Source organism: Rhipicephalus sanguineus, chromosome 10 (assembly GCF_013339695.2).
Source record: "Rhipicephalus sanguineus isolate Rsan-2018 chromosome 10, BIME_Rsan_1.4, whole genome shotgun sequence".
Lineage (NCBI taxonomy): Eukaryota > Metazoa > Arthropoda > Arachnida > Ixodida > Ixodidae > Rhipicephalus > Rhipicephalus sanguineus.
In genome coordinates, this window is record NC_051185.1 from 13,773,734 (window position 1) to 13,787,356 (window position 13,623).

At 45.0% G+C, this 13,623-nt stretch overlaps 1 protein-coding gene across 1 annotated transcript in view; it reads left to right on the forward strand.

Moving 5' to 3' along the window:
• The window catches only part of LOC119372358 (uncharacterized), a 41,269-nt gene that overhangs the window by 15,784 nt on the left and 11,862 nt on the right, over nucleotides 1-13,623 (forward strand). Inside the window, exon 3 of the mRNA XM_037642832.1 lies at nucleotides 7,351-7,402. Within this exon, the coding sequence (XP_037498760.1) occupies nucleotides 7,351-7,402 (52 nt within the window). The remainder of the gene's footprint in view (nucleotides 1-7,350; nucleotides 7,403-13,623) is intronic.

Consider the following 13,623-nt stretch of genomic DNA (forward strand, 5'->3'; position numbering starts at 1 on the left):
TTTGAGCGTATCTATCTATCTATCTATCTATCTATCTATCTATCTATCTATCTATCTATCTATCTATCTATCTATCTATCTATCTATCTATCTATCTATCTATCTATCTATCTATCTATCTATCTATCTATCTAGCCGCCTACGACTTTTAGCTTTCCTGGCCGTTTCGTTAATGGGATGTTTACCAAAATTGGTATGACATAACATGACCATATTACGAACATAAGCGACATGTCAAAAGAAAAATCATGATATGCATGTCATGAACAGCATGATTTACTTGCAACGGTCCTTGGCTCTTGCGGCCGTTTCGTTAATTTGACATATACCAGAATTGGTATGGCGTGACAATATTGTATGACGAACACGAGTGACAGCTCCTAATGTGCAAATCATGACAACCATGCCATGTACAGCATGATTTACATTACATGGCCTTGGGGCGCTCGTGGCCGTTTAAATGAATGGACACCTACCAAAACTGGTATGATGAGACATTTCTCTATGACAAACATAACTGACACATCGTAACAGGTAAATCATGACCTGCAAGTCATGTACGACAAGATTTACATGCCACGCTCATGGTGCCCTCGCGGCCATTTCGCTCGCTTGAGATGCATCAAAATTGGTATTGCGCAACGCGACTGCATTATGAACGTGAATGAGAGGTGGAAACTTGAAAATCATGAATGCAAGTCATGTACGACATGATTTATATGCTACGCTCATGGTGCCCTCGGGGGCCATTTCGCTCGCCTGATATACACCAGAATTGGCATGTCATGTCATGTACGACATGATTTACGTGACACTGTCATAGATTGCTTCCGGCTGTTTTGTTAACTGGATATATACCAAAACTGGTGTGGTATGACACTAGTGCGTCATGAACATAACTGACAGGTTATGCATTGTATATTCCAGAATATACGTTTCAATAGCATGACACATACCGGATTGTATATGCATGCATGCATGTCAAACATACGATATATAGTGAACTAGATGCCATGGCATGAATGACTTCACTTGTCTCAAAGACAAACAAGGCGATGTAGCAGCTCTCCGCCGGCTGCTTCGCATTGCATCGATTCCCACAGTACATCGGATCTGCCGTATTATTTTTTTACAGCAAAGGCGCGCGAACCAAAAACCGAACAACGGCGAGCAAACCAGATGATGATAATCACGATGATTTGCATGCACAAGTGAATATGATGAACTACACAGTCAGCGCTCACAATATATATATGTATATATACATTGTATGTACGACAAACGACAATTTACAAGTAATGCGATTTCCACGCAAGATCTTCTGCAGCAATTGCATTGCAATGCGGGCAGTGAAGCTTACGCTCGTCCTAATGCTTGCACTCACAGTCATGGTGAAGTACGGAAAGTTGTCATTGCCTCAACCTGTTCACAAAACTTCCTGTGTCCTCGCTTGCCATGTTTTTCTAATGCATGCTCGTTTGCAATGCTTTCGCATTTAGATGCATATTCAAAACTAATTTAATGCTCTTTGGCTATGGAGATGAGACTGTAAGCGCCTGCTGCTTACTGCAACTCATTGACATAGTTGGTGCATGGCCTCCGAGATGGCGGGCGCGCGGCAGGTTTTTCTCCGGCCGTCCCAATCGCACGGAGAGTGCGTATTTCCATAGGTGGGCGTGGCGCGCTATTTTCTCCGCACCGCGGCGCACTTACCTGGGATCAGATTTAATCAATGTAGATAAGGTATTAGGCCAACATGAAACAAGGAAGCTTTTTTTAACACGAAAGTGTTTTATGCCGGGGTCCACCAAGACTTCAGTGACGTATTTCCGTCACGGAAATGATGTTGAAAAAATATACACGATCAGATGGCAAAGAAAAAAAGTCCCGACAACGGGCATCGAACCCACGACCGCTCGGTCCGCAACAACAAATGCCGGGCACGCTATCCACTGCGCCACGGTCTCAGACTCTAGAGGCTTTAGAAACGCGCCTGTTATATCTACCACTCTCCCGGTCGGCGGAGTGGTGTTGCTCTTTGGAAGCGGTAAAGTAAAGTAATTCGTAATTACTGTGGCCACCGCGATGAACACCTGCAACGCGTTACACGTCCGTACCATTCGGCGCGTTTTCAATAGTTCAATTTTGTCAATGCCTTAACACACCGCGAGGTGGCGACCTTAGCGCAAGCGTCGTAAGAGCGTGCCTCGCTCATAGCATCACGCTAATCCAAACCAAAAATAGCTCTTGGACGCGCACCTGCCTCACGCGGCTGTAACAACGCGTTCCCCGCGGGGCGGCACGACGCGCTTTGCGTTTCCCTCTAGTCTGGCCGCGGTGTTCATCACATTTTAACATGCCGCTGGATGGCGACCAAGTTCTGCGTCCAATACGCGACGCTCTTCTGGCTATCACACCTCGTTCTCTGATTACGCTTTCACTGTTAACTACTACAGCTACAACAAGGGTTTGTTTAATCATTTAGCATGGACGCTAGTCGTCGGGATGGAGATGTACCACCAATGATCAAAGTGGGTACTTCCACGTTAAACGGTGCTATAGCTGCCAGACGTCAATATACATTTTGCAAATTCTCTTATATCAATGTACAGTAAACATTCAGTTACTTCTGTCAGGGCACGCTTTATTTTCGTGTTATTCCGATTCCTATGACGGAGGGATCAAGCATGTTTTTCTTTCTTTTTTTTTTTCTTCGAGCCTGGTGGCAGACATGTCACCGCCCCGTTTTAAAGGGGACGCTCATAGCATCCATCCATCCAGATAGAGTTACTGTATATGCTACCTTTAGGTAGCAGAGTCGCGCATAGGTCTGGCAAGCAACCAGAGCTATGCGGCGAAGCCGCTCTCCGTTTTTTGCAGGCGACATGCCTACCGTGTCGCTGATCGACATGTTTGTGTGTCGAGGACCGGTGATTAACTTAATTGTCAATGTCTGGTGTCAATCCAATTCGCTGCAGCGGCGGCGTAGAAAAATACAGAAATTGTCCCAAGCGGCAGCTTCTGCGCAAGGCATGGTTGCTAGCGGCGTTTGGAAGACAGATGCGCAACTCTGCTACCAGCGTATACAGTAACTTCAGGATCAGAAAAGCTGCCGCGCTGTTGGCGCAGCTTGCATGTGGCGAGGAAAAAAAATGATTTTGCGGTTTTATTAACCTCGCGGTGATTTGGAAATGTCTGGTCTACGAGAGGCCAAGTCAATGCCGGGGCCTGTCGATTCTCAAATGGGCTTTTTTTTTTGCTGCAGATGCGCCGCCTTTATTAGAGCACTTAGAAAAGTGATGCCTCTGCAAGATATCCGCATATGCTAGAAACTTACTATACTTCGAAATTTGGGGGATGTATAGTATGGGGGCGCTAGAGAAGGAGAAGAAAAAAAAAGAACGATGATGCGGCTGAGCGTGATCACACCAGGGGCTCGCGCTCGCCCTGCCGCTAAAGACCGATCAGTCGTTGCCGGGCCTTCGTAAATTAAACGCGTTCTTCTTGTCGCCTACGTGTTCTCTGAGGGCTTCGGCCGACCACTGGCCCCAAGCCCACAATAGGTATGTAGATAATGTTGTAAGCTAGATTTAAGGCCTGCGACGGAAGCAGTCCGTTTGGAAGCAGTATCGCAAAAAGCAGGTATCGGTGCTTGCTTCCTTTGTGAATTTTTTTTTCTTTGGTGTAACAACATATAGCGAAATGAAAACACGTACAGCAGCACTCAATTTTTTTATTAGGAACACTTTGTTTATATTGCCTTTATTGACAACTTGCATGGCACTTCCTTCTATACGGAATGCTTTACAGGCATTGTATAACAGGTGAATGCCGTCACAGCAGCATAAAGAAGTAAAAAAGTGACATCGGCACGAAATCCTTTCTTGATATAGTGTTCAGCCATGCCTGCCGATACGTCTCATTTCCCGGAAATTCATGAAAACTGATCCCAAGCTTCTTCTTGTTATTCGACTTGCAGAAAGGCACGCAGCAGTATGCCATATTCCTGAAATTAAAGAGAAGACACAGGACCTCACAACATTTTCTCTAACAACAACAACAACAACAACAACAACAACAACAACAACAACAAAAAACACAGCACTGACAGTTTCAGTTATATAGCTGTATGTAGTCTGCAACTTCAATTAATAAATCACTGCTATTGAATCAAACATTCATTTCCACTTCCACGCCAAAATTTTGTCTGCTTTACGCAGAACGCCTGCGACACAAACACGCAAGATAAAATCCGCGCAAACCCCGCAGCATGAGCGCGTTACAAAGAAATAAGGTCGAGCGCACGCTGAAAGCCGACCAAACTCGGCACCCGGCATCAGCAATCGTCATGTTCTCTCCTCGCGATGTCGCCGGCGCCATCAAGTCTGGCGCGAAAGCCGCGCTCGCATAGCGCACAATGCTTCGCACTCGCCCATGAGGCTTCCCCATTTTCCCTTTCCAACTACCTCCCGTCGCGCCGCAGGAGACAGGGAGGAGGTTGCAGGCGGTCGCCATACGTCTAGACCGTGGTCTAGACTGAAAGTCGTCGGTTCTGCGACGACCACGGACTGCTTGCAGGCGCGTTTTGTTCATTTATGATCGATTGATTGATTTGGATGCAGTCGAGAGCACAGTAAATGAACACGATACTGATATTGCCATTGTGCTACCAAAACGTCAGCAAAATCCGGATGACGAAAAAGGAGGCGATCACAACTCAGGCACTTTCACTGTGAACGATGTGTGGAGTAAATGTAGGTCGGCTAATCGAAGCCTTCAACAATATTCCGGCAATATTACTTATCATCTTACCTCAGTGAAATCACCAGGGCACTCATTTATCTAGAGCGTAACCGTACTTCGACTGACCAACTCATAAATATCCGTAGGCGATCAAATAGTAAAACGATGTGTCACGATAGGAGGGCAATATGATTCAACGACGGAAATTAGCCCAGTTTTCACCCATACACGTCTCCACAAAGGAAGACTGCTAGAACGCCCCTGTATATTTCTCAAATCAAGGTATTTCGCGCCGAGACAAAACGGACCGTAATGAAAAAAATGTAACACTACCAAAGACGAATTGATACCTCCTTACAATAATTTATATCAGGTAAATTCAGCAGTTGCCGTGCTTTTCTCCGTAAATTTGACCAAAATAAATGCAGTAACAGAAAAAAATACTTACCTTCAGTGCATCCAGAAGATCCTGGCGGCAATGGTTGCTCGTACGCAGAAAAAAAAAAACATGCGCACGCTGTAATTCCGCGCGCTCTGCTTTCTGCCGCAGTCTCCGCTGCCGCCGGAATCCTAGAGTTACTGCATATGCTACCTTTAGGTAGCAGAGTTGCGCATCTGTCTTCCAAACGCCGCCAGCAACCATGCGTTGCGGAGAAGCTGACGCTGGGGCCAAGTTTTGTATTTCTCGATGGCGCCACTGCAGCGAACTGGATTGACATAGTCATTCACATTAAAGCAAATAACCGGTCTTCGACACGCCAAACATGTCGACCGGTGACCCGGTAGGCATGCCGCCTGCAAAAACGGAGTGAGTCTTCGCGACATAGCCATGGTTGCTAGCCAGACCTATGCGCAACTCTGCTACCCAAAGGTAGCATATACAGTAACTCTACGGAATCCCAAGTGAGTGCGCCATCTCACGGTAGCCGGGCGCGCGACGCGATGTTCGTTTTTTTGCTGAGGAGCGCGGCGATTGGGACGGCCGGAGAGAAACCCGCCGCGCGCCCGCCATCTCGGAGGCCATGGTTGGTGTAATGACGAACGCGTAGCATAACGGCCTCATACATAGATCTTAAATCGTCAGTCGAATGCGCCTCATAGGCGCGGTGAGCCAGCCGTGCCGAGTAGCCATGCGGAATAAGCGTGTAGGTTAGGCATTCTGTATTAGAGGACTTCACAACCAATGTCAAACTTCGTTTATCGTCGCGTTCCACGGACAACGTAAGTAGTGTTATCTTAATATTATCTTGTGTTTTACGTGCCAAAACCACGATATGATTATGAGATACGCCGTAGTGGAGGGCTACGGAAGTGTTGAGCATCTGGTGTTCTTTAACGTGCACTGGTATCGCACAGCACACGGGCCTCTAGCGTTTCGCCTCCATCGAAATGCGACCACCACGGCCGGGTTCGAACCCGCGACCTTTGGGTCAGTAGCCGAGCACAGTAACCCCTACACCATGGCGGCGGACCCTAGCGCAATCTTCCATCATTTTCTGTGTATAAATGTCTAACGGCGACCATTTTCAAGATTCCCCGAATATCTTCCACGTGAAAGAAGAAATGCTTTCTAACTAATTTAACCAATCACGAAAGGACTCGCACTTTCCAAATCTAATGTATGCTTCCATGATATTCATTAGGGGTAAATTTGATCAAGCTGCCCCAGTACAGCGTTGCAACAAAGGCGAGATTATAGCGATTTCCCTACGTCTATTCTTTGTCATCTCGACATCAGTATTACACTTTTCTGATACCTTATTCGACATCTATTCCGAAGGAGAAGTGTCATTTTTCTTGACTTTGCTACAAAAATCACAGTTCAGATGAATTGCCATTCTAGTGTGCTTTCGCAACTCCCCTTAAATTTAAGGTTGTGCTTACGCGCTAATATTGGGTACGCACACGAACGCTACAAATATTGCGCCGAACTATCTCTGTAAAAACGGCGTAACTCTGCATTAGAGTTAGTTACGATAGGAGTGTACTACTTTACTGCAAGTAAAATCAAAGACCACCTACAGAACTTCTAAAATGTCAGTGAAAAAAAAAAAATATATATATATATATATATATATATACACACACACACACACACACACACTTGTAATCGCCTGTTGTGTGTGAGTGAGCAAACATCTATATTAAAGTAAATGGAAACCACAGGGTCGTGCGACGTGCCCTAGCAGTTGATGGCGTCTTCACGAAGCACCCGCAATTACGTTTCCTGGTTTTTAGGGTTTCTGCTTGGAACTAAACCTACTCCAGAAATTTCATCCGACTTATAGCTTGTACATTATTGTGGGCATAAGCCATTTTCGCAGAGGAAAAAACATATGTCTATTGCTAAGGAATTGTAAATCAGCCTACTCCTCACGCGATGCTCTACAGCACGCATTCACCACATTTGAAGAAAAGGAACAAGCGCGTACAGCAGTTGATAAATGCTGCACCAAGTGAACTTCCACGTACAGGAGCGTTCCCATTTCTTCCGTGGTGGTTGTTAGCCTGTGTTCGACCGTTCGATTTCTTCTCTTGCACTGCTAATGCACCACAAATCACGTGGTTCTTTACAAAGCTTACCACTAGTGCTCCATTCTTTTGCAGGGATATCTCAAGTGTGAGAGTGCACCCCTTCTTCAGAAATTGTATTGGTCTAGTAAGTAAAAAAACGTGCTTGATACCCCTGTCATAGGAATCACTATAACCCGAAAGTGAAATGTGTCGTCACAGAAGTAGTTGATTGCTTTAGTGCATTGGTATATCAGAGCTTGCATAATGTCTATTGTTGTTTGGCAGATGTAGTACCGGCTGATGTGGACGAACTCACGTTGACGCCTAGTGACACATCTGCGTACCGATAACTAACGCCCATGATCATGATTTAACCCTTGCAGTAGCTGGAGTTCGTAACAAATACGTGGACACCGCATATGGTGAATCCCGCGCAAATATGGCATCAACAAGCGCACATAGAGTTTCTTACAATAATACCTAGAGGGGAATCTGGCGCTAGTGTCTACGCGGACTCCTTGAGCGGCGCTTCAACCACCATGGGAATGATCGGAAGTACAGGCTTCGGATCTGCTTCGGATGGATTGCGTTCTTGAGATTCGCGACGCTTGCTTGCCGAGTGTAAAACAAAGCGATATGAAGTTATTTCCAATTAAAACTTGCTTCATTCTTTTGTATCTAAAGCTTATTGCAAAAAGTTTGCGTGACCGTGAGATGGAAGTGAAACCTGGACAAATTCAACCACCAGGGTATGCATTGCTCTGCAACTGTGTTCAAGATATGGCATCACAAAAAAATGAATTCTTTTTACACTTCAAACAAACGCGCTTGTCTTACCATCGAAATTACGCATTATCTATTTATGGAAATAACAGTACCGTATTGAGGGAAAAACACTTAACGTATCATGTGCTGCGACGCCAGATGTGTCTGTCCAGGTGGTCTGCGCACAACGCATCCCTCGTTTCGTTGTGAGGTCGAGTCAGAGGAGCGTGACTGCGTCTTCTTAGCTTCGCCATCGTTTTGCAGTCGATTTGAAAGAGTTTTGACAAGTAGCGCTTATAACAAAACGTGAACTCTATGGAATTTCCTGCACTGGCATGGGACGTACATCTATGCGCAGCGGCGAGTGCACGACGCTTCGCTAAAGCTTTCAAATACAACCTGTAAAGCTGCAACGTGGCAGCAAACCAAGAAAGCTGGCGGTCTTCAGCCTCTTTGAAAAACAAAGGCAGTGCTTGAGTGCTTTGCAACGCACCCCACTGCCCACGCCTCGCGAAGAACGAAACTGAAACTGTAGAAAAAGATCCTTGGATAGTTTGCTAGCTAACGAAATCCAGTCCGAAGCCTTTACTTCCCATCATAGAGTTTCCTAAAATTAACTAGAGGGGACTGGCGCTGCGATCGTTCAGCTACCATGGGAATGATGGGTAGTACAAAAATTTGCCTAGTCTTCGTGCTTGGGGCTTCAAACGTACTTGTGGCTTCGTTTATTGCTGTGTTTTGGCGTTTGTTTCGGATAAAAGAATAGACCGTTGTGAACTTCGTGACCAGGTTTGATTTGGTGAGCCTAAAAAGGTTAATGTGGTGAAGTGGAACTGCTGACTTTTGCTGAACTTCGTTTTGCGACAAAGCGGATGCAGCCGACGCGGAGCCAAACGGAGCCGAAAGAACGAAGTTTAGACAAATTTGTGTACTACCCATCATTCCCATGCTGCCTGAAGCGTCATGCGTTGTAGCTCCCATAGACACTAGCGCCAGAGTTCCCTCTAGTAAGTATTGTAGGAAACTATGATTCCCATAGTGGATGAACAATCGCAGCGCCACTTTCCTCTCTAGGTTATTGTATGAAACTCTATGACAAGCGCATAATACTGATACTCGATATGCACTCCTCCAAAACGTCGTGAAACGCGAAGAGAAACGCTACGCGCGTCGTGTCTTCCCTCTAGCCTGGCAGTTAGTTCTCACAGGGCGAGCGGGGAATGCGGTGCGACAGCCAGGCAGCGTCGGAGAGCTATTTTTCGATATGGGTGGCTGCTATGAGCGAGGTTTCGGTTAAAGCCGCCCCCTCGTGGTGTGTTAAACGAAATTACACTTGCATTGGAAACGCGCCGAATGGGACGGTCGCAGCAACAGCGCGTTTCTTTTCTCGAGCCTGGTGGCACACGTGTCCCCACCCCGTTATAGAGGGGACGCTCACAGCATCCATCCATCTATCCATCCATGCAAGAGCACTTAGAGGGGAAGTGTAAAATATAACAGGCGCGTTCATATAGCCTCCGTTATGTGTTTGGAGGTAGCTCAGTGGGCTCAACGCCCGCCAGCCATAGATACCAGAGTACGGCCACAGATACCACTAGCGCCAGGGTTGGTTTATTACTGCCACCAACCATCTGGTTTGGGGTTTGGTACCGTGTGCTCTCAGCCATGGCTCTGGTTATACCACTCAGGTTTCAGGAAATTGTGTGTTTGCTATATGTACGTCCAGTAGCGTTACCGCGTTCTGTTTTTGAGCTAACATAGCAGCAGGGCAAAACTTCTCACACCTTACTCCTGCAAGCGTAGCAGACGTGGCAAAAAACGTCAAAGGTAGACAGGTGATAATTAACACTGCTAACCAGCGCCCCGCAATTGGATGAAAAAAAAAAATGCTGAAAGGGCCGTTACCACATGAGACGGTCCACGCAGCAAGATTCTCTGCGAAACTTAAATCATGAGCCACAGTGCATCCTGTTAGACGAAAATATTGCGTATGATGATCCTGTGTCATTGGACACCTCCATAAATAATGTGCTAAAAATCGAGAAACTAAGCCACAGACGTCATATATTCCGAGCTCATCGCCCAAACATAATATTTTCGAAAAACTTGTGCTCAGCCTCTATTCCAATTTCCAAATCACCTGTTCAAGTCACCTGTGTGCGGCAACACCATTCCAAGTCACCGGTGTGCTGACCCGGTCATGAAGATGATAATGCTAGTCACATTCTTCTGGAATGAGTAAAATACGCTAATGAAAAGCAGTTAGAGAAAAAGATTGGCCGCGTATCTGCGTGCTTCGCTGCAAATGTCGTCTAAAGACGATAGAAGAGGCGCTGCGTGAGATATGGACGCGAACTGGCAATACGTCGGGAAACTAGAGTGCTGTGTTGCGGGCTGGTAGTCCCGGCGCAGCAGCAGGCGAAGACCGGCGGTGACCAACGAGACCGGCGGGGACGCCAGCCAGCCCGAACACGCTGTTTGGCGCGAAGCGCTGAAGCAAAAGAAACGTCCGCACTCAACGAGTACTCTCCACACACTCTTATTTACACGTCGCCTGGGCAAAACAGGAAAGCCAGAGCGGCGCCCCACGGCATTCGTGCAGTGCAATACAGAACCGAAACCGAAACAACAATGAGCTCGTGCAGAGGGCACGAATTAAGGCAAGTTTCAGCGCAGTCGCATTTTCAGCGCAGCTTAAGAAACTAGGGCCTTTAGAATTATGTATGTATGTATTTTCTATTGAAGGAACACACCACCTAATACTTACCTAGTGATGTTACGCCTCAGATATGCGTATTGTTTGCTTTATGATCGACAATGTACACAAGTATGAACCTAGTCAGCCGTTCAACATGGCTGGCCCTTGGCCAAGTGGTTCAACTTTGGCCGAGTGGCTGAATCGAGTGACGTGCCGACAAATAGAAAGAGAGACAGACAGACCAAAATTTCTCCGTTTAAGTATCCCAATAAAGACTATCGTCTTTAAAAGTTGCAAATCTGGACAGGCGCCCTTTCACATGACAAAAATTTATTGGACCGGGGCCGTCAAAGCCTCTACAGGAAATAGCGAGCATCTTCCTAAAATACTTAGATAAGCGTAGATAACGAGCCGCTTTGCGCACCCATATACGAAGTGATATGTTAGTTTGTATACTCTGGGCAGAATTCGGGCATAAATGTGTGCGTGTGAACTTTTTATAAAAAAGTGGTCTTCAAGTGAACTGTACATTGCCATTTTACATTTTATTGGTGTTTCTTGGGTAACCAATTGTTTCTTGCTGCATAACTAAAGCAATGATGCTGCTGCAGAAATGGAGCAGACGAGCTGATACAAAGCTCAACCTCTCTACAGCAAGCCAGTTAGAACAGAACTGAGCAGATACGATTCACCAATCGATCTTAAAACCCCCCTTAATGATCATATTTATGTACTCTGCTACTGAAAATTATAAGGAGTCTACAAACATTACGGTGTGCCAGTATGCCTCCCAGCTACACCTTTTTTGTATATATATCTCCGAGATTGAAGGTGCATCATTGAATTGACGGAGAAGTGTGGTAAAACTAACTAACGTAGTGACATCTGGGAAAGCAAGAGCGATACACGTAATCATGAACGCCCGATAGTTCCCAAATATTTATGAACACCGGATAGCTTCCATCGAATAGTACAATTAAGTCAGCAAGCAAGAGAAATTACCAAGAAGGTTGCATAAAAAGTGCAACTGTGAGGCTTGCACAGGTAGAAATGAAACAATATTTATGAGGGGATAAACGAATGGTAAATGCTATAACAGACATAAAAATTTGTTTGCTAAAAGATAAAGTGTAATGTTTGGAAATATATAACATGGAGGTTAAATATGCACGATGTTATTCAAAAGTTATATTACAAAAACCACAGAACAACAACATGACCGATTGTTCAGACTCTTCCAGACGACCATATGCAGAATATTTAGAACAATTCAAAGAGAACAAGAAAAGTGTTTAACACACTGTTCACTCACGCACATTCAGAAATATTGCGTGATCGGAAGAAATTAATTGTTTCACTACGGGGCTGAAGGCAAAATGAAGAACTGAGGAAACGGTAAACGGCACATTGAAGCCCCGACCTCAATAATGCATACTTTCCTACCCATTTTTCTAGCCTTGCAGTCAACGAAATGACCCATGGTGCGGACCATACTGCGATTGCAACCGAAGAAGCAGGTCAATGCTCACATGTGGGCCAGCATATTAGTATTTGGTGACTCGAGCCCACACCATACAACCGCATTGTCTACCTGCGCACGTACTATATGAAATAAAATATACCACTAACGCTCAGAAAAAGTTCGTGTCAATTCCAGGAGCTCAACGGCGTACAAGAAGTTGAAACAATCTGTGGAATTGGGGGGGGGGGGGGGTGAAAACATTTATAACAGAATTTCTGCGGAGAAGCTCCGGGTATTCGGAGGGAATTGGGGGGTTCACAGGTCGATGTCAGCGTAGTGTGACGGAAGTCGTACTGACGTACACCGAATAAACATTTGCCAGCTGTGCTTGCAACAGCGCCCCCAAAGCGCGGTACATGCTGGTTTTTGCACACCATCCGCATCACGATTGTGGTAAGCGAAACATTTTGGTGATATGTGACGTCATTATGACGAGTTATGCTGACGAAATCAAGTGATGATTTCTGAGGTCACTCGTGTTGTCGCCGGCGCCGCGGGACGCTGATGCCGACGGTAAAATTGTGTTTTATGACGCATCTAGGGTTTTCGCCTGAATAAATGCCGAGGCTTGCAGCGCAAATAAAATGAGGTTGTGCTACCAAAGTAACCGTAATCAAAGTTACAGTCAATTAAACCACGCCACCACTGGGCTATATACTCCTAGACTACAGTTAAGCTACGCCACTCCTAGAACTTAGTATTAAACGCTAACCGAAATGATCCTGCGTCGTATCGTTAGCCATTTCGGCGTTTGCAGTGTGCAGTGGCTTTTCTGGCATGATTGTATGGTGTAGTCACTTGCTGCAGCAACTGCACTTTGCAACTTTATGCGTGTAATACTCTCCTGCAATCTTTCATCGAATCATCGAAATGTGTGCGCATTATATATACACACACATATATATATATATATATATATATATATATATATATATATATATATATATATATATATATATTGGCCTGAGCAAACGAACGTATCAAAACTTATTGTTCCAGGGTCCGGCCTAATAAAAGTTTTCGTACGTTCGTTCGCTCAAGCCAATTTTTATTAATCACTGGATCCACTGAAACCACTTGCCTGATATTATATATATATACATATATATATATATATATATATATATATATATATATATATATATATATATATATATATATATATATATATATATATATATATATATATATATATATATATATATATATATATATATATATATATGAACCTTTGCTGATGATGACTATGGGGAACGACTATATATATATATATATATATATATATATAGTCGTTCCCCATAGTCATCATCAGCAAAGGTTCAAGCCAAGCCCCGGCGTCTACAACGACAGAGCGAACGACCACTGAGACAGCAAGTTTATT